The following is a 25,829-nucleotide window of genomic DNA, read 5'->3' as shown; positions in this document are numbered from 1 at the left end:
CCAGGACCCTGGGATCATGACCTGAGCCAAAGGCAGCCTCTCAACCAACTGAGCCACCCAGGTGCCCCTGGGTTGTTTGTCTTTTTATTGTTGAGTTGTAGGAGTTCTTTATATATTCTAGATATTAAGGTCCTATCAGATACATGTTTTGCAAGTATTTTCTCCCATTCTATAGGTTACCTTTGCTAATGTCCCTTGATGCACAAAAGCTTTAATTTTACGGAAGTCCAATTTATCTAATTTTTCTTTTGTTATTCATGCTTTTGGTGCCATGTCTAAGAATAGGTTGCCAAACCCAAGGTCATAAAAATTTACTTCTTATGTTCCTTCTAAGAAGTTTATGGTTTTAGCTCTTATATTAAGGTCTTGGTCTATTTTTAGTTAATTTTTGTGCCTTGCAACTATTAGAACAGATGAATCCTGGAGTGTTCTGTATGGAACAGCCACAAAGGAATACCTATCTTATCTCAAAATCACACTTTTGCTGCAGACAGTGAGCAACCCCAAAGTATGAACACAACTGTTTTAGTTACTAATCATAAATTCTCCCATATATAAAGGAGGACATTTTAAGGAAATTCACAGCAAATCAAATCCTTGGCATTAGAGAAATAATTCTCAGAAACTCTCAAAGGTTGTTTTTGGCTCAGGCCTTGGTTATTATCCTCCCCCCAAACTTTTATATCTGCACAGCTTAACTCCAGTCCATGTTTTCTCCTGTGTAAGCAGATTGAGTATCTATGTATAGAGGCATGGTAGCAGTGATGGTGGAGCAGACTCCAGGCAAGGGAGCAAATGAATGCCTCCTTTGAAAGGAATAGAAAGGGGCATGAGTAAAGCGCAAACACATACATGAGAGGAGAAAGACTTTCTGAAGCAGGATTGGAGCAGGATTAAAAACCCTTGTGTAGCTCAAAGTTTAAAAAAATCTTTATTGATAATTAACAGCTAGATTAGTGGTTAACAGCCCTGATCAAATATTTAGAATCACCCCTGAGCTTTTTAAAAATGTCAAGGTGCAGGGGACATCCTAAAGATTCTGATTTAATTGATCTGCATCAGATCTACGTATCAGTGTTTTGTTTTTGTTTTTTTGCAAATTATTTCCATATTAGTCAGAGTTTCACTTTTTTTTTTTAAAAGATTTTATTGATTTACTTGACACAGAGAGAGAGACAGCTAGAGAGGGAACACAGCAGGGGGAGCAGGAGAAGCAGGCTCCCGGCTGAGCAGGGAGCCCGATGCGGGGCTCGATCCCAGGATCCTGGGATCATGACCCAAGCCGAAGGCAGACGCCCAACGACTGAGCCACCCAAGTGCCCCTACGTATCAGTGTTTTTTAAAAGCTCCCTCAGTTATTCAACTGTGCAGCCAATATTTGCCCAGCAACACAACAGTTGCACAACTTAGTCTTTGAATCATCCAGAGGATTTGACTAATAAATACAGTCACAGCAGGCTACCTGAAAAAGGTGATCTTTTGCAGAGTGAGGTTACAGGGTCCCCAAGTGTCCCCACCCACCACGCCTTCCCGTGCATAGAGATGGCTAAAATCCCACCATTGGAGTCTCACTCCTTTGCTTTGACTCTAGTTTTTTAAGGGAAATATTTCTGAGATTGTCTCATCTGTCATCTACACCTTGGAATAAGTGGGCTTATCAGATCATTAGAAAAACTGATAATAAGAGGATTGAAAACGGAGAGGAGGAGAGCCCCATGGGGATGGCTCCCCTGATTAACAAAGTTACAGAAGGAAAACTGGGAGGTAGCAATGACAGATATTATTCACATCACAGTTCTGAATGAGCATCAGTATGGTATGTCCCACTAAATTTTGCTTCCTGTTTGTCAATTTCCTAGGGCTAATTTTTGGGGTTTTTTTTTCTAAGAAAAAAGTCCTAGTTGGTTGACTGATTATCCACCATTAAGAGTTTTAAAACTGAGCTACCAGAAGTTAAGCATCTTTTCTAATGTTTCATCAGTTATTTTCTCTGTGATGATATATGAGTTTTGACCCGGGATTACCCCTAGAAGAGTGTGTCATCTAAGATACTTATCACAGCAGAGCTGTAAGCAGAAAAAATTCTAAGTGTGCATGTGCTTGTGTGTGTATTAGGTTAACTCTTACGCTTCTACTCACACATTTTTTTAAAGATTGACTGATTGATTTGAGAGAGAGAGTATAAGCGAGGGAGAGAGAAAGAACAGGAGCGGGGGCATGGGGGGAAGAGCAGAGGGAGAAGCAGACTCCCCGCTGAGCTGGGAGCCCGATGCGGGACTTGATCCTGGGACTCCAGGATCATGACCTGAGCTGAAGGCAGACGCTTAACTGACTGAGCCACCCAGGTGCCCCTACTCACACATTTTTATACAAGAATCTGGATTGAGTGCTAATGGCTGCTTTGCACATCTAGTTTGGGATTAGCCAAAATTTGATTTCATGCACAACATAGCTTTTCCTTTAAAAAATACTCTCCTCTTTTCTAAAAAAAGTATTCACATTATTAACACTTTATTCATTCAACTATGTTGGATGTTGATAATTTGATGGTGAGGAAAAACAAACACAATCCTTTCTCTTTTGTAGCTTACAGACTTGAGGGGGAACAAACATTAGTAAACCAATCAGGAGTATAACTCTAACTGTGACACATGCAATGAAGGGGAGTTACATAGTTCTCCAAAAGTTTTTAACTGGAGAACTTGACTGAGGTGGTCAGAAGGACAGGAAGCATTAAAAGCGGGGGGAGGGGTGGTACAGCATGTGCTAAAGTACTGTGGTGAGAGGGAATGGACTTATTGAAGAAACTAAAGGAAGCATAGAGAACTAGAGTGTGAAAAGTGATGAAAAGAGTTTCTGTTTTTATCCTAAGAACAATAGGAAACCCCTCAAGGGTTTTAACGAAAGAAGGACATGATCAGCACTGAGTTTTGAAAAGAATCATTCAAGTTGCAATGGCAAAGACAGATTGGAGGAAGGTAAGGATGAGGAAGGTTTTAAGAGTGGTTGGGAAGCTACTGTAATAGTCCAGGGAAGAGAGAAGTAGTTTGGGCTAAGATAGTGAAGGCTGTGAGGTGGCAGGAATGGGAAGAATGAGAAAGGACTCTGAGAAATGGGATGTATGTCTAAATGGTAACTGAAAGGGGGATGGAGTGGGAAGGCAAGGAGACTCCCAGTTTTCAGGCTTATATAAATACATGGCTGACTTTGCCAGTCAACATCAGTAAGAACACTGGAAAAGGACGAAGTTTGGGAGAAAGGTCATAAATTCCACTTCCAAATTTTGAACTGGAAATGACTTTGAGATAAAGAATTTATATTCAAAACTTGTTTGCAATACAGTAGAATATCCTTAATTCACAGCAATAATAAGAGATGCATTAAACTTGATCACATTTTGTAAATTAGTAAGTAAATAAACAATTTAAAATTAAGAGTGCTGTACTTCATCTTACTGCTTTGCTTTAATTACTAATGACACCATTTCAAACTGTGTTAGTAAATATGTTTTTGGGTTTTTTAAGAAACAATGAAGTTGTGGGAATAAGAAATAATCTAGTAAATCGTGGCTGAGGCCAACGTGGGGGGATGGGGGAGTAGGAGGGTAGGATGGGGGCGTGTGTGTGTGTGTGTGTGTTTTCTGGAAAGATTTATTGAGCTAACTAAACCAATGAGGTTCACTGGTATTTATGAATGGTTCATTAGTGTGACTATCTGAACACAAGGTGAAGAATTCACATTAAATGATAAGACTGCCTAATAATTAGTGTGTGCCACTCTCTGGAATTTGTAATTAGAGAAAAGAGACAAAATGAAAGGAAATAGATAAAGGAATAGTTGTTATAAAATTAAAATCCTTTAAAGCCAATTCCATTTCTTTGTGAAGCAAACAAGGTAAAGAGGACCAGAAGAATTGAAAATGTACTTCCTCTGTTAGTTGGTAACTCCAGGCTACATCAGTGTTTCTGGTTTTTATCCTAAAAACAGTGGACAATCCCTAATAGTTTTATTTATTTATTTATTTATTTATTTATTTATTTATTTATGGAAAGTCCCTAATAGTTTTAAACTAAAGAGTGACATGATCAGGATTAAGTTCTGAAAAGAACTACCTGGGCACTATTGACATTTGGAGCTGGATAATTCTTTGTTATGAGGGGACTGCCCTATGCATTATAGAATGTTTAGCAGCATCCCTGTACTCTACTCACCGATAGCAAAGCTCCCCCCTTGAGCTATGACAACCAAAAATGTCTCCAGACGTTATTGAATGCTCCCCTTTGGGAACCACTGGACTAAATCTAGAATGCTTGAGAATGTCATATGACAACTAGTTAGGGGTCTATTGGCTTTTATTATGTTCCATAAATATTTCCTGGGGAACTTCTTTGTTGCGATGGTCAGAGAAGAGCAAAGAAAAGTCTCTCTGCTTTTTAAGGAGTTTATGATGATGGGGAAGGGTGGGGGGACTGACAAATATAGAAATTAAAGGATGAGGAAAGATGTCATTCCAAAGGAGGATGGGGAAGGATGCTCTCTCAAGTGTAGGCTTCCACACTAGCCTAGAATTGCCTTGTAACTGGGGTTTCCTTGGTGGCAAAATCTTGAGATCTAACCTATCAATGAATGGGTTTGCCTGTGTTCATTGATAAGAGAATAGTCCACATGGAATATCCTTTGTATACAGTCTCTCCTGACTTCTCTGGAAATTTGCCTGATCCCCTATAGCCTGTCTTTTCTCTCTCTCCCTCTCCCCTGACTCCACCTGGCCCTATTAACATGTTTAAATTTCACTGACCCTACCTGACCTGTCCAGTAGTTACTGTGCCACTTCTCACCCCATAATGACTAACCCTGCCATGCCACAGACATGATTCTCTCATGAGTAACAATCAATTCTCACTGCCAAATCCCACAGACTTCTGTTTCTCCTTCCTAGGTTTCCTTGGTTCTGCCCTTGCTTCCCTTCCAACTGTGCTCATGTTTTTCTTCTCTGGCTCTTCTTTGTGGACTTAAAAACCACATCGCTAACTCAAGTAATTAGTGAATTTAAATACCTGATGCGGTTTGATTCCCTAGTATTCCTCTCTCACTTAAAGGGAGGAAGTGTATTTGTAAATAAAACTGAACTAAGCTATTAATTGCTACCTCCAAATTTAAAAAAAAATTAAATCTACCACTATACCCTTTGCAATCAGGCTGGCTCCTTTTAAAAAGGAATACTGTTTTTCACTGAGCAGAAGACATTGTTTTGATATCCTGCATAACAAAGCACATCCTTGCTTCTGTTCCTGCCGGATACAAATGCATGCAAATATTGACTTACCCTAAAAGCCGGTCCTCTGTTTTACTTTCATACCTTTGGAGCAGCTCAAAGAAAAAAAAATGAGTCATTTCTGCTTCAGAAAATTATAAAGAATTCTAAAGTTTGATCCCCAGTGTCTTTGGGAGGTTTTTAACTCATTTAGGAAAATATGGAAATGAATGCTTTTTTTTTTTGGACATTTTTTTAAAAGTGCCTTTTGGTGAAAATCCCCAAAGACCCAAGTGATTGGAAGAACTGGACATCCGCTCAAGATTTCTGTGTTGAAGAAGGGGGAGCACTAGTCGCCATTGAAAATGAGGTGGAGCAAGGTAGAGTACTCCATGTTCAATCAAGCAAAAATAACTTTTTTATTCAAATATTTATTATAATGTTCCCCCCAAATACTAATATTTCCAAATCCACATTTTAAGTATTATATTGCTGATGACACATAAATTTTCAGTTTAACCTATGAGGCTTATATCATGACATCTGTAAAAGTACATTGCATTGGGGGCGCCTGGGTGGCTCAGTTGGTTAAGCGACTGCCTTTGGCTCAGGTCATGATCCTGGAATCCCTGGATCGAGTCCCGCATCGGGCTCCCTGCTCAACAGGGAGTCTGCTTCTCCCTCTGACCCTCCCCCCTCTCATGCTCTCTCTCTCTCAGTCTCTCTCTCTCAAATAAATAAATAAAATCTTTAAAAAATAAATAAATAAAAAATAAATAAATAAAAAAAGTACATTGCATTGCTTATAAACTGCTGATTTTTGGAGGTTTTTGTCTCCCCAGTAGTAGTGGAAAAAATAAGGACATATTTATGATCTGTATTTCAAAATGGCTAACATAATCTGAGGTATATTCTTTTATAATTGCATGGTATAATTTTTAGATCCCTTTAGATTTACCTGTACACTTGTATTTGATATTTAGACAATTGTATACTTCAGTTTAAGTATAGTAGATAAATCCTCTTTTGTTTAGAAAGGCACTGAATGAACACTGGAAATAGTTTTGTTAATAATATGATGAAATCCCAGGTTTAGCCAGCTAGTGTGTGTCAATTTAAACTGAAACAGAAGTGAAAGAGACTGCATTACCCTAATAAGAACAAAGTAACCAATTCCTACAACTGATTGGTAATTAAGTTTTGCTGTCATTTAAATAGAATCATAACTATAAACAGAATTCTATGATTACCCAAATGGTTTATATGGTATTAAATTTGATAATGTATTCCTGTTTTTCAGCTTTCATTACTATGAATCTTTTTGGTCAGACCACTAATGTGTGGATAGGGTTACAAAATGATAATTATGAAAAATGGGTAAATGGAAAGCCTGTGGCATATTCTAACTGGTCTCCATCTGATGTAATAAACGTAAGTTTTCAGATTTATTTTTTAGAAATCATTTTACCAAAAGATCCTATTTGATACTTACTAAAGTATTTTTTACTTGTTATACCTTATAGGCATAAATTTATATTAGTCTGTTATTAATATATTAATTTTAATAATGTAATTACATATCATTTTCATGTGTTCCATTAGTGTAATTACTATCATAATAATTATTTACCTTGTGGGTTATGAAGTGATCTGTGAACAGGTTTATTAAACGCAAATAAAGGAATAATACTGTTTGAATTTTTTAAATTGTCCTTGATAAAAATGTCAGTGTTATAATAATGCTATATGTTACCATTTTTTAAAAAAACATATGTATCTTTTTAAAGATTCCAAGTCATAACACCACTGAAGTTCAAAAACATATTACTCTCTGTGCCTTGCTATCAAGTAATCCTAATTTTCATTTCACTGGAAAATGGTATTTTGAAGACTGTGGAAAAGAAGGTCATGGGTTTGTTTGTGAAAGAATACAGGGTAAGAAATATTTGCTTTTTTATTCCTTTCATCTCTATGCCCCACTCTTCTCTTCCATATTTGTTTTACACACTGTATGACTGTCATTTTCATAATTAACAGTGCCAGGCACTTACTTTTTGAGTTTTACATATATTTACTCATTTAATTTCCACTACCCCAGGATTATACTCTTTAGTGGGGTTCCAAAGACTACAGAGACCACTTGAGAGATGATCACATTTATGCATCCATTTGGCCATATTAAATGGCTTAATTGCTTTGTTCTGGATTTATGAGTATATTCAGGTAATAAAAAGACATTAAGAAAATGTTGGAAAAGAATCAGAGAAATAAACAAACTAATATTTCCCACTTTCTTGGAAACCTAAAAATGCCTTCTGTGTCTAAATATGGCATGTAGCATGTTTCTAGAGCTGATGATCAGAACCCCCAGTGACTTTTGGTGTGAAATACAAAAGCCATACTATTACACACAGTCAGGGATGTTGATGATCAGGGCAGATGCACTGTAAGTGACCTTGAATAATAAAAATAAAAACAGCAAGAACAACAACAATAGCTCATACCTCATGCTTTCTCCAAGTGCAAGGCTTCCCTGTACCATGCTACTCTGGAAGACCATAGTGTGTGTCTGGAGCTGGGTGGAACTCTGGGCAGGCTGTTGTATATATACTTATTTGGAATATTAATTATACTTCTTAGTGTTGCATGCATGTGAACTCTTTAATGCACTAAGTATCATCCCCAGAAAAGCAATTCCAGGGAAGCCCCATTTCCTAATTCACACTCATCACTTAAACATAATAATAGTCAGGAACTGAAAGAAGATACCCAGTCAGTTATAGCAAGAGTATTATGAGAAGAGTGGAGTTTTGTAGGGAAAGAAATATCAATATACCATGTACTTACACACTTATGATATACCTGGCACTGTGTCTTGGCTTCAGAAGCATTAAGGCATGAAAGCCTCCCAACAATGCTAGGATAAGTAGGTAAAAGTCTCCCCATGTAACAGATAAGAAACTTGAGGCTTAGAAAAAGTAAATAACATATTCGAGTTCTCATAGTTTTGGGACTAACAATGTATACATTCTTTTAGACATAGTATAAAGTGGCTGTGGTTGAGAGTATAAGCACTGGAGTTCACATCCTACTTGATTTCCACATCTGTCAAGTGGGATAATTACTATCTCACAGACTCTGTGTATATACAATGCTTAGCAAGTTGCCAGCATATTAACAAATGATAGCTGTTTCTATTATTATTTCCAAAAAATATGTTATTTAACTACACAAATTCCTTTTTTGAAATTATAATTATAATAACGTATTTAAACTGATACATCAGCGGATTATCGTTTCAACATATAGCCAATATAAAAAATATTAATGAGATCGCTTACATTCTTTTTTTTTTTTTTTGTAGTAGGTTGTTGAGATCCAGAGAGTATTTCACAACACATCTCCATTTAGACAAACTACATTTCAAATGCACAATAGTGCATTTGCTACCATATTGGATAGTGCAGGTCTGGAAGAAGAATGTAACTACACAAATTCTTGTAGCCTACAATAAATGCCCAAATTCTGCTCCACTTCTTTATTTGCCATATAAATATGTGCTTACATTGGACTTAGAGCCTAAAGTCTAACTGCCTGAAAGATAAAGATTTCTAAATAACAGGGAGACAAGGACAAAGTCAAGAGCCCCAATTTGGGATTTGGTTTCCAATAGATCTTTCTTTTTTAGGTCAATGGGTGGCAAAATCATGTTGCTCAAAATCACTTATGTTTTGAAGTTTGATGGAATCAATTACACATGGAGAATTCTTTTTTTTTTTTAAAGATTTTATTTATTTATTTGAGAGAGAGAATGAGAGAGAGCACATGAGAGGGGGGAGGGTCAGAGGGAGAAGCAGACTCCCTGTCGAGCAGGGAGCCCGATGCGGGACTTGATCCAGGGACTCAAGGATCATGACCTGAGCCGAAGGCAGTCGCCCAACCAACTGAGCCACCCAGGCGCCCCACACATGGAGAATTCTATATGTGTGAAAATACAGATATATAATGGGGGAAACAGTCAAATTGGTATTTTGTCACATATATGAAAAATTTCAGTTACCTTAATCTTACCAATTATTATCATTTTAAAAAATCTACTATTTAAAAAATCTACTATGGTATTATACTGGGTCTTTTTTAAAAAATAACCTTAGAATTGGTACATAGGCTGTGATGAATAAACAGGTATAAAAGTATACTCCATCACAATTTGGTTGGTAAATAGGTTAATTTCACTTTGGTTTTGCAATATGAACCACTATTATATTGAGGTCACATTTTCAGGTAAAAGTCAAATTCCCATTTTGCCATTTTTACTTGGCATAAAGAACCAACATTTACTGAGCACCTGCTGTGTTCCAGGTACTATGTTCTAAATACTGAGTTCCAATTAGTGCCCTATATGGTTATCTCTGAATCCTACCCACACCCCTCTAAGGAAGGCCTTACTCATTTCTTACAGAACAAAAATTTGAGGTTTGGAGGCATTACTTATTTTCCCAACGTCACTTAGCCCTGTATAGTCAGGACTGGGCTTGATTCCCAGGTCTTCTGACCTATCTACACTTCATCATGCTCCTTTCCAACCCCAAATGTAATAAAACCAATAAACAGGGATATATTCCAGCTACTTTGGATCAGACAGTTCAGAAATTCTTGTCTTATTTTTCTGTTTTAGGTTTCCTAAAATAAGCCTATCCTAGTACATAATATAGTATAGAACAAAAAGGCCAAGTGCACATACTAAAGAGGAAATATCTTGCGTGTAAAAACACGGGCTTAGCTGTCACATAATCTGTCACTTGTGAAAAAGAAAGCACCACTGATCATGTCTGGGAAAACCTTGCCTTTTAATTTGTAAATCTCGACTCTGATAGGTGACATATTAATAGTAAGTCTTTATGGAACTGTGTATATTTTAAGTGTTTATTAATGTAACTTTTAAACTTATTTTTAGAATTTATACATGTAAACATTAAACATGATAGCAACTATCATGCAATCTCAAATTTAATAAAGGGTGGTATTTGAGAATATGCACTTGTAAAATTATGTCTGCAACATTGTATATGATGACATAATATATGTCAATATTCTCTTAGTAAGTATTAAGTTCTGCCAGAGCAGTATGTGTTAGGCCGGGTGTAGGGAGTGGAATAAAACCTGCCTAAGGAGATCAGTTCCATCAAAAAGTGGTCAGTTTAAAAAGGGACAGTAAAAAAAATAGGAAATCTAGAAATGGTTAACTATGTGTATATTTTTATTTAATTTTAATTTTTTTTAAAGACTTTATTTATTTATTTGACAGAGACACAGCAAGAGAGGGAACACAAGCAGGGGGAGTGGGAGAGGGAGAAGCAGGCTTCCCACTGAGCAAGGAGCCCGATGCGGGGCTTGATCCCAGGACCCTGAGATCATGACCTGAGCCGAAGGCAGATGCTTAGTGCTTGAGCCACCCAGGTACCCCTATATGTGTATACTTTTAAAGACACTCATGCATTAAATTTCCTAAACGTTCTCATTCTTTAGCATCACCTATGCTTTCAGGTATTTATTCTCATTTTGAAATAGTTCTGGGGTGGAAAACTCTGATGTTAACCACAGAATGGACCATTATGACAGGGATCCAAACTAAGCTTTGCCTCCCCTCTTTCTCAACCAGATGCTAAAAATGATTTTTGTTGTTCTTGTTCTAGATCCCTCTGGACACAGCATAAATACATCTGATATGTATCCAGTCCCCAATACCTTGGAATATGGGAACAGAACTTACAAAATAATTAATGCAAATATGACTTGGTATACAGCAATAAAAACCTGCCTAATGCATGGAGCAGAATTGGCCAGCATTACAGATCAGTATCACCAGTCCTTCCTCACTGTTATCCTCAACCGGCTAGGACATGCCCACTGGATTGGACTATTCACTGCAGATGTAGGTATCTTAAATCCCTTGGAACATCCCTGCATAAGTAAATTTCACATCTACCTCCTTAGTGATATGGCAACTGAAATTAATACCAAAAAATTCCCAGAAATAATAGTAAAGGTAACATTTAAGTAATTGGTTTATAGAATAACTACTGACCAACCTTATGAAGAGCCTATGACTACAAATTAAAAGTATACCTTTTTAGAGTATACAACCACTTGCCTAATTTCTGGGAATTAATGTCCTTCAAAGATTCTCTGAAAATTTCTGGGTATCTGGGGATACTGCCTCATGTGGGCAATGGAACACCTCTTAAACTCAAGCACCTGCATTTGAGTAATTTGTTGCATTTAAGAAATCCCCTAGAAAAATGGATCATGCTTCCTGCCTAGAAATGTGATTATTAATTAATTCAGTACCCCCTTGGAATTTAACACATGGGTTTTCTCTCCCTCTAAAAATGTATTTTGGAAAGTAAGACCTTTTTAGTTTTCTCTTTTTTTAAGTAAAAGTATTATATACTCAAAGTAGTGAAAAGTAAAATCTATCTATTCTTATCCCAACCTCTGGTTCTACTACCCAAAGATAATCACTTGTAAACAGTTCCTTGTGTGTCATTTAGAAATTTTCTACTTATACACATATATACACATAATGAATGAATATCTATATTGTTTTTCAAGTACAAATGAGGTCATACTACATGTGCTGTCCTTAAACTTGCTTTTTGTTTAATATGCCTTATACAGCTTTCCACGTCAGCACATAAAAATCCAACACATTCTTTGGGAGAGCACCACATAAGGATATAGCATACCATTCTCCTCTGAATAGAAATCTGGATTCTTCTCAGTTTTTCACAATTACAAATAATACAAACATCTTTGTGCAAGTTGGATAAATTCCTAGAAGTGAAATTGCTAAGCACACTTTAAATTTTAAGAAAGAGTGCCATATTGCCCACCAAAAGTTCTGATTTACATGCCAACAACTATGATCACATGTCATTTTTTCATATCATTATCAATACTGGGTATTATCAAAATTTTAATCCTTGCCATTGGGATAGGTGAGAGAATGGCATTTTATGGTTGTTTATTGTAGTTTTGCATTACATAATGTTTTAACATCATGTAGTCAATTTTGCATTATGGCCTCTGGATTATGTATCAGACTTGAAAAGATTTTCCCCACATCAAGAGCATAAAATATTTAGCCAAGTTCTCTTTAGCACTTACATTTTCAATTTTATGTATGAATCTTTGATCAATCTGAAATTTGTTTTGGTGTCAAGAACAAGATATTGATCAACTTCACTCTGATGGCTTACTGGGAAATTATGGTGGCAGGGAACCAAGGATTCCCAAAAACTAAAAAAGATACTATTGTGACAGGTATTTCTTTTTTTTTTTTTTTAAATGTTTTATTTATTTATTCATGAGAGTCAGAGAGAGAGAGAGGCAGAGGCAGAGGGAGAAGCAGGCTCCCCACCTAGCAGGGAGACCAATGCGGGACTTGATCCAGGACCCTGGGATCATGACCTGAGCCGAAGGCAGACGCTTAACCATCTGAGCCACCCAGGCGCCCGACAGGTATTTCTTTTTGTCAGGCCATATTCACAAGCTGTCCTAGACCCCCTGAAAAATAAGTCTAGGGGCGCCTGGGTGGCTCAGTCGTTAAGCGTCTGTCTTCGGCTCAGGTCATGATCCCAGGGTCCTGGGATCGAGCCCCACATCGGGCTCCCTGCTCAGCGGGAAGCCTGCTTCTCCCTCTTCCACTCCCCCTGCTTGTGTTCCCTCTCTCGCTGTGTGTGTCTCTCTCTGTCAAATAAATAAATAAAATCTTTTAAAAAAAAGTAAGTCTAGATGTGGGAATATAAATCTATGTGTGAAGTAAGGGCTGCTCAAACAGCATTGGGTAATGCCACCAACAGTCCTAGCAAGGAAATTATGGCTCAATTTCCCTCCACAGAATGGTCTTAATTTTGACTGGTCAGATGGAACCAAATCTTCCTTCACTTTTTGGAAAGATGATGAGTCATCCATCTTGGGTGACTGTGTTTTTGCTGACACCAGAGGGCGCTGGAGTAGCACAGCCTGCGAGTCATTTCTTCAAGGAGCAATTTGTCATGTACCTACTGGTAGGTTCAGTTCTATTCAACTCAATAAATACATACTGGGAACCTACTGTGTGCAAGGCACTGTGCTAAGCAGGAGCTATGAGTAAGAGTAATAAGAAGTATCTGTCCTCAAGAAGCCTCTGGTCTGGTAGGTGCTGTTCAAACAAATAACTATTATACCAGGCAGGGCTACCAAATGATGGGAAAGAGGTAGTAAGTGTTGTGGGGGTTAGCAGGAAAGAGAACACATCATATCCGCTTGAGAATAAGTAGAAAGACTTCTTGAAGGACATGACTATGGAGACTGGCCTTGAAGAATAGATGGGATGTAGTCAGACAATGATGGGACATGGAGAGGCCTTCTGAGCAGAAAAGTTTGGGCAAAGACATGGAAGGAAGAAAGGACTGAACATGTATAAAGCAAAGCTGGTGTTGATATTTGCCTGCATGGCAGGGTACCAGTAAGAAGAGGTGGGAGATCAGGCTAGAAACCTGCATTAAGAGCATGTATGAAGGAAAAGCTAATTCTGCTTCTAAAACACCGTAAAAGTTATCCTTCCCTTTTCAATAGCATTGTATTTGTTGAGTGTTTAAGAAGTGTCAGACACTAGCTCATTTAAACTTCTTTGTAGGGACACACTGGTTGGATCAGTCAGTAGAGCATGCAACTCTTAATCTCAGGGTCAGGAGTTTGAGGCCCATGTTGGGTATAGAGATTATTTAGAAGAAAAAAATTTTTAAAAATAAATTTCTCATGTAAGAAAGATGTTGTTGTTAGCTCTCTTTTTATAGATAAAGAAACCAAAGTGTGAGGAGGTTAGGTAACATGCCCACAGCCATACACAATTAGGATCTCAGCATGGATTTGACTCTCATGCTTGACCTCTAAAGCAAAGTCCACCTGAAATGTCCCTTAGTTAAGTATTATGTTTTGTTATGCTTTGTTACTTTACTGAATGCATTATTTTTCTCTCATAGGTTGATTGGCTGGTGAGGATTTTCTAAATCTATAATATTCAGCACTGCACAGATCACATTTTGTACATTTGGAAGTGCCTCTTGCTGACTTCATTCAGTTTCCAGTATTTCCATGAATCACATCCCCCAGTTTTTCCAACCTTTAGGATACCAATTATAAACATGAAAGACAGCAGCACCCATGCAGCACCCAAACTAAGCCTAAGAAGCTACGCATTAATACACCCTGTTATGTGTAGGTAAAGATTATCTTTGCCAGAAATGCTACAAACCAGTCTTGGTTTATAATCATTTTTATTAAACCCACTCTTTCAGAGTATTATCATGAAAATCTCATTACACATATTTATCTTAGTCTGTCATAGAATTTAGTGCAATGTTTATTTTAATAAATGAACCCAGTCATCACCCTAAAATCATAACTGATTTTTGTTCGTAGAAACAAAACCATATGGACATCCAGAGTTGTGCTCAGAAACTTCTATTCCCTGGATAAAATTCAAAAGTAATTGCTACAGTTTTTCTACAGTCCTAGACAGTATGAGTTTTGAAGCTGCTCATGAATTTTGCAAAAAGGAAGGTAATTCTTTTGTGATGGTAAAATGCTTTCAATGCATTCCTTCTTGACATTTCAGTAAACAATATGGTTTTCTTCATTTGTCTGACTATTTAGTGACTTTAGGAGCAACCAAAAAATTGAAAAGATAAATACGATTGAATTTGCTTGTTTGGGGATGGTTTATCTATGAAATTCAATATCCAGGATAGAATTTGAAAGCCTAAGATGACGTCTCAGAATACTACACTTTCCCAAGAAAATGTTCCTTTTGAATGCATTTGAATTATAAATTTTTAAAGTTCCCTAAAATTAATATTCTATGCTTTGACTTCTTAAGTACAACTTTGTATCTTTTAATAAATGTGGTATAATTTTTAATCAAAAATCACTTATTTACAATAGAAATTTTCACTCTGCAAAGACTGAGCTTTACAAATTATGGTGGTATAGGAGACATTTTTTAAATTGTATTACACATAAACACAAATACTTATTTACTGCTTATTTCTTTTATAGGATCTAATCTTTTAACAATCAAGGATGAGGATGAAAATTCATTTCTCCTAGAAGAGCTTTTTGCTTTTGGTTCTTCTGTCCAGATGGTTTGGTTGAATGCTCAGTTTGATGGTGACAGTAAGTGATTTGGGTAGAGAAGAGGAGAGGGCATAAATAAATACATGGTGGTCAAGGTTGATGAAAATGGCATCTGCAAACCAGAAAGCTCTTCTTGGATACATTTGCTGTGAAAAATAGCATGAATCCTAAAGCCATTTCTTCCAAAGACAATATTGCTAACCCTTTTCTATACCCTTGTGTCCCTTTAAATAATCCTACAATACCAAAAATGAAAACAAGCAAACAACAAGTTTATCTTATACTTACCCTCACATCATGAAGATTCTTGGATGGAAACTTGTGTTCACAGACTTAGTCATAGACAACAAAACCCTATTTATCTGAAAATACCCAGATTATTCCTCAATGTTATAAAAGCACAACAGATTTCAGGGATAGTTTCAGGGATAAATTGTGCTATTAAAATTATTTGCTTCTCATAAAAACCAGGGTTTGTGATCAAATGAGAGCATGGCATTCTTCTCTCTATGTAACTGATGGTTGTTGAAAGTACTTATAAAGAAAATTATCTTAATTGGTATGGAGAACTTATTACAGTGGTATACCAAGGTGGAGGGTGGGTCCACTCTGATAAGGGGGAGTGTTTCAATCACAGATATTGTTTAGAATTTCTAGTCCATTGTGACAATAAAAAGATGACTGACTTTTAGTTACTTTTATTGTTGGTCTTAAATCCTTTCAGACAATGTACCCCCATTATTGCTTACACATGGATGGGCTCTATCATTGCCCCCACCCCTTAGTACACCTGTGGATTGCTTTTTAAAGAAATTCACTGTAAAATTATGTTAGAAAATGAGCTATTTTGCAATGATATAGATGTTAGGACTTAAAATGATTTCTTTAAATTGACTATAATGATAGGGAATATTTCAAAATTCACACTGTTACCTTAAGAAAGATGATATTCTAAATGAACTAAATTAGCACAGTATATCTAAAACAAATGGAGAGAGCTATTCACAAGGCAACTTTACTAATACCTACCTTTTGATGTTGAGTTCATGACTGTACCTACTGAGTTGCATGCATCAGATAAGGAGACAGTCTCATTAAATTGAGGAGCTGCTTTTTATGGTTCACTCCAGTCTTAGTATATTTGATAATTGTACATATAATTCATAGTAAGTCAGCAATTTTTCCACAGATGAAACCACAAAGTGGTTTGATGGAACTCCCACAGACCAGTCAAACTGGGGCATTCGGAAGCCAGAGATGGATCATGTCAAACCCCATCTATGTATTGCCCTGAGGATCCCCGAAGGAGTATGGCAGTTATCCCCATGTCAAGAAAAAAAAGGATTTATATGCAAAATGGGAGCAGGTGGGTAAAGCCAGAGGGTAATTCTTCATTTTGATGTTACCCTGACTAATGTTGACCCACCTCTTTAGCATTTAAAGCTTTGAAAATCCAAGTATTCGGGGAGTATTCAGATAGATTCTAACATTATCATTTCATTCAACATCAAGTAAGTCAGAGGACATTTCAGCTCCTTCTTTCTCTAATATGAAGAAAAAAAAATCATTATAAAGACTATGACTTTCCAGTGTCACCCTAGCCGTTAATGGGCAAAAAAGTAGTTTAACCTCAAAAAAATAGAACTAGTAATATTAACCAGCAACCCTTATTCTGGCAACTGCTGCTCAGAAATTTTAAGATTCATCTTCGGTCCCAGAAAATATAATCTAGGCCTAGATATTCTTGCTGTGGATAAGTAGATGTGATTCTCTGTTGCTAGCCATAATATATTATAAAAGTCATAGTTTAACTTTACCTTCAGCTACATAGTTTGTGGTGATAAAAAGAAATAATAATTTTAGAAATCTAAGCCAGAAAATTGTAGTCAATTGCAAACAATACAGAGATTTCTAAGATAGGATGTTAACAATGATCATTAACAGTAGAAATGTGTTTTTAATAATAATCACATTTCTAGATGCCAGTATTGCAGAGAAGGAGGAATTGGTGTGGCCTCGGCTGCTGGTGAAGGTTTCTGAGAAGAGATAAGGTTTTGGAATCCCAAAAGATAAAGAGAATAGAGAAGGGAAGCCATATTAAACAAAAGTCCCAGTATGACTAAAGGCAGCAATTGAGAATAAGCTTATATTAGAGTGAAGGGCTCACATTAGGTAGTGATGGGAATAAAACTGGACAGTAATGTAGGATCCATTCGCAGAGAGTACCAGTCTCAAGAGCTGAACTTCATGGTGAAGAAGACAGGGAACTGGTAGGTGCTCTGTAGACACCTGCTGTGAAATCACACTCATCCAGATGTAAAGGGAGGCAGTTGTAATTTGAATGATAGAACTAGGAACACGAGGAAGAGTAGAAGTGGGAAAAGAGAATCATCAGGCTTTGGTGATCTGATTAGACACTGGGTGGGAATGAAGGAGAAAAAACTGGTAGGTGTCTGCACCAACAGTTAAGCCCAGTAGTGTGGATAGGAACTCTTGTGGAAAACATGACTAAGCCTAATAAGTAGTGTGCCCAAGTGATCAATAGCATTCAATTTCAAGAACAGATCAGAAATACCTCGTGTCTGTACAGGACTTTAAAGCTTCCTGTAGTATAGAGGACACCTCTTTCATCCCTCACAGCAACTTCCTAAGGCAATGGAGCAGATACAATATTCCCATTTTACACATGAGAAAAGCACTTGTCCAAACTGGGGCTACATCAAGGACCATGCTCCAAATATTCTGACTCTACATGCTCCTTCTATATCTGCCCTCTGCATGCATCCAGAGAATAAATATTCTTTTAACAGTCTTTCTTTAAAAAGTATCTTCACACACACATAATATATGTTTTCAATAGTATTATGAAAAAGTATGCAGTATTATTTTTAAGTTGCAAAAACAAGTTCTGTTAATGTGGTTTTGCTGTTGGTGACAATGTTTCTTTTAAATCTCTTTTAAGTGTGTAAGAGTGAATGGGCATAAGTATTGCACCAAGGCACTTTCTCCACTCGCAATCCCTTTACTGATCTTCCTCTGAGTCATTCTCTACATATTTCTCTGGATCTTTACCTAGATTAAAAATAGCAGAACTCAAATTTAGAGATAGAGCCTATTTGAAAGAGATACATTTCTACAGTAGAAAGTCCTCAAACAGAACCCTCCAATTTTTTGAATGGGGGAGCTGTTACTCATTTCCTGAGATTCTTGAGATTGCAAAGGTGAGAAGGTGCTGATTTTAAAATCCTTGCGTGGAGGTAAAGAGATTATCATTGCTGGACAAACTCCATCTCAGAGCTTAACAAAACTTAGTTCCTTGCAGGCAGGGACTATATTTTATTTGTATTTCTATTACAGCACAGTGCTGAGACTAGATGGAACTTTTTCAGCTTAAAAAAAAAAACAGCATATGTGTTTGTGAGCAATGATAATGATTACAATAAATCAGGGGTCAGCAAAATTTTCTTGTAAAGGGCCAGACAGTAAATATTTTAGGCTCTGGGGGCCATATAGTCTCTGTCACATTGTCATTGTAGCATGAAAGCAGCCACAGACGATACATAAACGGATGAGTGTGGCTGAGTTCCAGTAAAACATTATTTATAAAAACAGGCACCAGATCTGATCCATGAGCCATAGTTTGTTGAGCCCTGCTATAAATAATAACATAATTTTGCCGAATTAAAAGAAAATTTTCATCTCAGTTTTTTTTTTTTTTTTTGTATTTGGTTTTAGATATTCACCCAGTAAAGGAGCACTCAGGAAAAGGTAGGTTTGAACAGTACAGAACATTTTGATTTCTCTTAGAAATAATAATATAGAAAGTAACTATGTGACAGTATCTATCTTAACTCATTGTCATTGAACTTTTCCTTTCTGCATCTTTTTTCAGGACCAAGTCACAGTATTGTACCTCTTGCAGTAGCGTTGACACTGACAGGAATTCTGGCACTTTTCACACTTTCCTTCTGCATATACAAGCACAACAGAGGTATCTTCAGGAGACTTGCACAGTTTAGGAATCCTTACTACCCTACAGCCAACTTCAGTACGGTACATTTGGAAGAAAATATTCTCATTTGTGATCTTGAGAAGAATGACCAGTAACAATGAATTCAGAGAACACTACAGCCCTAATGATAAGTAAAGACTTACGAGGAGTCTCCCCTGCATTTTCCTTTACATACCAGATGCCACTATAATGTGAATTGTGTCACTATTTTAATTATTCTTAAACTGATTACTGGTTTTGAACTGTAACCAAATCAGATGGGTGTTGATTTATTCATTTCCCCAAACTGTGATCTATTCTTAAAATGGGGAAATTATACAATGGTTACTAGTCAGAAAACAAGAACTATTAAAAATAACCCCCTATTGAAGACTCTCGAACCAATGTGAATAGCAGGTTTTGTATTAATATGTTTCTACTGAAATTTAAAAAGAATTTTCAAACTAATCTGATATCTATTCAGACATTTACTCACACTCATTCCATTAAAAAAGAGAGGAAGCAAAACAAATTTTAAAACTCTATGCTTGTATACAAGATGAAAAGTTAAAGGTCTCTGAGAGGTTTCTTGTTTGTTTTCTAATTCAATCATTTTAACATCAGGGCTTAGAAAACAAATTTCTAAGCTTAAAACTCACACATTCTGGGCTCTAAACTAATATTTAGGGTGATATTTGTTTTTATTAGTTCTGACTTCTCAAACTAAAGAAGAAAAATTACCTGTCTTTAAATAGGGAAGATCTTGGTTAGCATAATGTGGCCTAAAACCTTCATTTACTAAATGATGACTGTTTGTTATTTTAAAATATAGATAAGCTTAAAGGAATTTATTGAAGTTTTGCTATTGTCAAAACTCATGGCCTTTATTAAAACTAAAGGTATAAAGTAATATATAACTCTCCTAACAACTAAAAAATACAACATATAATTTAAATGTAAAGGGGGAAAAATGAAGATATGAATTACAGTACCATTAGAACCACACTAGAAGATATATTGAGAAGTACTAAATAAATGACTCTCCAATTATAATCTAGATACCTTTGCTATATAAACAGGTTTATGTGGGGTATTCTATTTAGTAAACTATGGCTCTTAAGAACCATCTGTTTGTGTTGGACTAGTTAATGCTGTTGGTAAATAATGATTAATAGCATGATACTGTCCACAAATTGAATATCACAGATTTGACTTTCCTTCACAAATTTCTCATTATGGAAAAGTGACTTCAGAATCAACATTTTAAAGTTTACGCATTCCATAACTATTCCCTGCATTCCTATGAAAAACCACGTGCCATTCTAGAAACTGGATGGATTGGGGTGAGCAAATTAATGAGAACTTGTTTTTATGTCACTTATTTTCCAATGAGAGAAAAGTGAGAGAAATCCAGTAAAGAAGTTCATAAGTAGAAAATACCAGGTGGTTATGAAAATTAAGTAAGGTCTTGTGATAGAGAAGAACTGGGGGAATCTCAAGGCCTCCCCAGAGTGTGCGTTTTAATTATTACATCCTGCTGCCCTGAAAACTAGTGGCCACTAGTCACAAGGTGGAACTCTGGGAGGAAGGATGAGTGAATCTCTAAGTGAAAAGCCATCATCCTTAGAAATAGAATTTGATGAATATACCCTAAGAGTGGAGTCCTCGTGGCCTGAAACAGTTAATACAGCTTCCAAAAGTGGCTCTTTGCTACTGGTGTGTAGCTTACACACTAGGACGATCTACTTCCATAATTTTTTTTTAAGTTTTGAGACTTCATTTTTTAAAAGATATTCTATTATGTAGCAGTTGTCTATTTAGAAGTCACAAGAATAATTGCCTTGAACTAACCAGGTGGTATAAAAGCCTGATTTAACAATCTGTCAAGTGAAATTAAAGTTCTATTCTTTTCAGTGGGCTTGGTAAAAACTGCTAATCAATTATCCTTCTAGTCAAGGTATATTGAAGTGGAATAGTCACACATAGCAATTTGACAAAGTATGTCATTAATAAAGTGGTTTTGCAGAAAGAAATTGCTCTGTTTGTCAATGCTCTGTACTTTGCTATTTAGTATTGAGCTACATTTCTGGAGAATCTGTCCCCATGGACAAGATCATGCACTCTTTCCCATTACTGAAATTTCAGAAATAGAAAGTACTGAAATATTATGTTTTATTTATAGATGTGCACTTTAAAAAACTTTTGCACATCTATTTTTAATCTGAACTAGATTTCACAGCTATAGTATGAAAAACAAAAAAGCATCAGGGTCACAAACTCATTCACACATAATTAATGTGCCCCTCTCCAAAAATATATATATATATATCAATTATTATCCATGACTCTGGATAATGGAAAATCTTGGATTTTACAATTAAATATATCTTGGGCTCTTCCAATTCCAACAGTCCTCTTTTAGTTTAAATGCTTCTTCAATTGAAAGTCCCCTTCCTATCAAGGGTGGATTAGATGATCTCTTTAGATAAACAGTCTTTAGGAGTTTCCTTTTCCTCCTCAGAATGGTATTGGATATATGAAAACTTGTGTTGTTGTAGTACTGGGGGGAGAAGGTGATAAGTGACTATAAATATGTGTTATCTGTGTCCACTGAGGGTGGTTGTCTGGCCCCACTCCTGGGAACTTAGCTGGCATCAGATATGAAGCCTGTAGTTGGTGCAACCTGTAGTCTATTCTCTTTGATTTGGCTCCATTCTGGCTCTCCCTGGCACTGCCTTATCTTCAGTATATTGGCTGTGACTCCCATCCAATTCTCTACCTGAACACTGCAGTTATACAAGGCCACTTCATCTCTGCAGTAGTGAGACCTATCTAGCACATCAATTACTCTATTAGGGGAGGCTAAGTGCTGTAGCAAACAATCCCAAAATCGCAGTGGCTGAACACAGCAAAGGTTTATTTCTCATCGACAGTGGTTTTGCAGGACTTTGCATTCATGGGTCCAGGCATCTCCTATATAGGAGAGTCTCCAATTTAGAGGGCCTTGGAGTCCTCCAATGGGTCTCCTACCTCCACCTGGCAGAAGCTAACTTAGGACCTATCGTTGATTAAGTATGTAGCTTTCATGGACTATTGAAATACATTCTTTAACAGTCTTCATACTAAGGACACATACCCTGAAGGTACATAAAGATTTCCAAGGAACAGAGGGGCATGGATATTTTTAAGGAGCTCAGTTTCCAGAATCTTTAACCTTCATATATATTCTTTCTTAGAATTAACTTGCATGAGAACACATGTGAGAGCATAGTGTCATGCTGGTTCTTCTTTTCCACCTCTCTTGTACAAATGCCTATCTCTACCTCAAAACAAAACAAAACAAAACAAAACAAAACAAACAAACAAACCATGGCTTTCACCCCAAATCTTGTTATGATGCTTTATCTTGGGAAAATCCTTCATGGCACCAAACAAAGAGAAAAAATTCAAAGTCGTGATGTCAATGAAGCTTCTTTCAATAAAGGAATTCTAAAACCAGTATAGAGCCTCATGTCTTTCCCTGTGTTTATACATTTTTTGATGAAAGGATGAAGTGATGAGTGAGAAATTTCCATGTTGGGACATTCTAAGTTAATACGCGTTATACAGAGTAACAAGAGAAATGATAACTACTACTTTTGTTTAAGACTATCTCATGCAGCCCCTAACTATTGCCAGAGAAGGTATTTCTGGGGAAATTTCTGGTGAAAGCAAAGGGAGTGTAGATACTGATAAGAACCTGACATCTTGGGGCGCCTGGGTGGCTCAGTCATTAAGCGGCTCAGGTCATGATCCCTGGGTCCTGGGATCGAGCCCCTCATCGGGCTCCCTGCTTCTCCCTCTCCCACTCCCCCTGCTTGTGTTCCCTCTCTTGCTGTGTCTCTCTCTGTCAAATAAATAAATAAAGTCTTAAAAAAAAAAAAAAGAACCTGACATCTTACCTTATCCTGATGAAAAGCTTATGACAAAGCCCTGTGCTTTATCTGTCTTAGATTTCTAAGTGAAGGTGAATCTTAACATGTTCATTGAACTGAAAAACAGAATCAGATTTTTTTCTGAATGTTTATTTGTCTTATTTGGCTCAGGGATTTGACAACGAAGATTGGCCTTACCTATTAAGTTTTATGACGAATATTTTTCATTACCTGAATAAACTAAATTAACAACTCTAGTGTCATGATTAAAGCACTTATTAAGATAAAGACATTTTAATAGAAAAATAGTATTGACAAAACTATAATGACATTAACAATATCATTTCCCCAACCTTACTTGGTATATCAGATAAAACAAGGGGTGCCTATGAGTGAAAGAGCATAATTAATAGTCATTTGAAAAGTCTTACCAAAGCCTATTAATTTTACTTCTAGGAAACTGACAAAGTGAATCATTCTAATGACTGGGTAACAAATCCTTTTGCAACTTGACTGTTTCCAGTTCTTTGCTTTAAGCCAAACTCAAGAAGGACATAATCAAATTATCAGTTGACAGATGACGAAAAGTGATTTTTACTGTAGGATCACTGTGACTTTGGGCACAAATGAGAAAATAATTCAAATAATGAAATTATATCGCTATAACAAATCCCCTTTCATTCCCATCTACTTATTTATATGAAGAAAGTTTTTATTTTGATCAGGATAGGTTAGGGCATGCTGTGAAAACAACAAAAAAAAATCTTCAAATGTTAATGGTTCAAAACAAAACTCAAAAATTATTTTTTTGGTCATGCAAAGCCTGCTATATGGTTCCATTGGTTCTCCAGGGAAGTTCACATCCAAGCAATAACTCATAGATCCAGGCTCCATGTCCCTACCTCGGGAATATGTGATACTATGGCAGGAAAAAGGAGTAGAGAACTCTTAAGTTTCTGCATCCTTAAGTGGCACTTCCACTCACAAATCATTGGCCAGACTAGTCACATGGTCCAACCTAAATGCAAGAAAGTCTGAGAGGTCTCCCAATGTGCTCAGGAAGGAGAGGATAACCAACTACAATGAGCACTAGCAATCTCTATCAGAGTTTCTCAGCACGTATGGCTGAGTATAATAATAGTAGAATTCATGCTAAATCCTGACTCATTCTGGCAATTTGAAATTAATTAATTTTATCTGTGATACATCCATTTCATTAAGAGATACATTACCTATAACATTTTAGTTTGATATATACTAATTATTTATTAACTGTTGTAATATATTTATGTTGTTCTGATCAATTGTGTACTAATAAAAATTAAAGTGACAGTTCAATATAGAAGAAAATGTATAACACCTAGGGCCTATGTTCACAGAGAATTTTTAAAATAATTTTAATTTACATACATCTTTTTTACTGTAGGCCAACATGACAAGGTGATGAATAAAATATTTTCAAGATTAAAAATATATTACATTAGAATAAAATTCTATGGGTGGACTGGAATGGAAATACAAGGCTAAGGAGAAAAACAAAGCAAAATCTCTGACTGCCAAGAGCTTGTTTATGTGTATTTCTATTTTTAAATAGATTATGATGGAATTCAAATTGTTAATGTATCTCCAATCAAAGGAACTAGGATGCCCTGGAGAAGTGGATGATTCCAGGTCTGGGGCAGGAAAAATGCAAGATGAAAGTGGATTATCTTGTGGCCCCGGAAAGTAAAAAATTGCTCACAAAAATATGAGGTCATGACCAAAGAACATAGGAACTAACCTGATGGAGCTCCCAATGGCCAACATTGGAACAATTTGAGAAAAAAAAATATTGATAGTATTGGATTATAACCCATAGAATAAATATGTATAAGTCCATATTGATAAAAAAAAACAAGCAACTGAATGAATGAATAAATAAACTGAGGAGAAACAACAGTTCTTTTCCACAGAAGAATTACAGTAAGTGTAGAAAGAATGAGAGAAACAAAAATCACCATTAGGAAAACACAACGGTAATAATTTATATAGCCAAGATCTACCAGTGGGTGCTAAAATTAGTGGGTGACCGTTTGAAGAGAAACAGGAAATTTGCATAGCCTTAAAGTATCACCCCCAAGACAGTAACTAATTATAATGGGAAAGTACTAACCTTACAGTAAATAAACCGCTTTATTCAAGTAATCAAGGCTAATATAAGCAGTAATCAGCCACATCAGCATCATGTAATCCCTAGCATGATGCCCTCAGAAGAGCACATGACTTCTTTGGTATCCTCTTCAGTAAGGCATAATCTTAATTTAATAATAGAAAACACCAGACAAATCCAAATTGAGGAACTTCTACAAAATAGCTGACCACTTCCAAAGCACCCAGGTCATAAAAGGAAAGATTGAGGAAATGTCATAGATTGGAGGAGAATAAGAAGACATGACAACTAAATGCATGGTGGCATCCTGGATTGAATCCCAGAAAAGAAAATGCACAC

At 36.4% G+C, this 25,829-nt stretch overlaps 1 protein-coding gene across 7 annotated transcripts in view; it reads left to right on the top strand.

Annotated features, from left to right (window-relative positions):
* The window catches only part of PLA2R1 (phospholipase A2 receptor 1), a 116,097-nt gene extending 94,437 nt beyond the window's left edge, over positions 1 to 21,660 (top strand). For 6 of the 7 annotated variants that reach the window (XM_045868780.3, XM_064586606.1, XM_064586607.1 and 3 more), the window contains 10 exons: positions 5,517 to 5,634; positions 6,555 to 6,685; positions 7,042 to 7,189; positions 10,951 to 11,189; positions 13,158 to 13,326; positions 14,723 to 14,863; positions 15,359 to 15,475; positions 16,626 to 16,802; positions 19,172 to 19,204; positions 19,329 to 21,660. In XM_045868780.3, coding sequence (XP_045724736.1) covers positions 5,517 to 5,634; positions 6,555 to 6,685; positions 7,042 to 7,189; positions 10,951 to 11,189; positions 13,158 to 13,326; positions 14,723 to 14,863; positions 15,359 to 15,475; positions 16,626 to 16,802; positions 19,172 to 19,204; positions 19,329 to 19,543 — 1,488 coding nt within the window. In that variant the 3' untranslated portion in view covers positions 19,544 to 21,660. Of the gene's footprint in view, positions 1 to 5,516; positions 5,635 to 6,554; positions 6,686 to 7,041; positions 7,190 to 10,562; positions 10,715 to 10,950; positions 11,190 to 13,157; positions 13,327 to 14,722; positions 14,864 to 15,358; positions 15,476 to 16,625; positions 16,803 to 19,171; positions 19,205 to 19,328 lie in introns of those variants that run through there. The other variant, XR_010410165.1, reaches the window with a different exon arrangement.
* Positions 21,661 to 25,829: the final 4,169 nt, after the last annotated feature.

The sequence above is a fragment of the Mirounga angustirostris genome, unplaced genomic scaffold (genome assembly GCF_029215605.1).
Source record: "Mirounga angustirostris isolate CCGP_5_RB_7025 unplaced genomic scaffold, mMirAng1.0.hap1 SCAF_3, whole genome shotgun sequence".
In the NCBI taxonomy this organism is placed as follows: domain Eukaryota; kingdom Metazoa; phylum Chordata; class Mammalia; order Carnivora; family Phocidae; genus Mirounga; species Mirounga angustirostris.
This window is presented reverse-complemented; position numbering and strand designations above follow the sequence as displayed.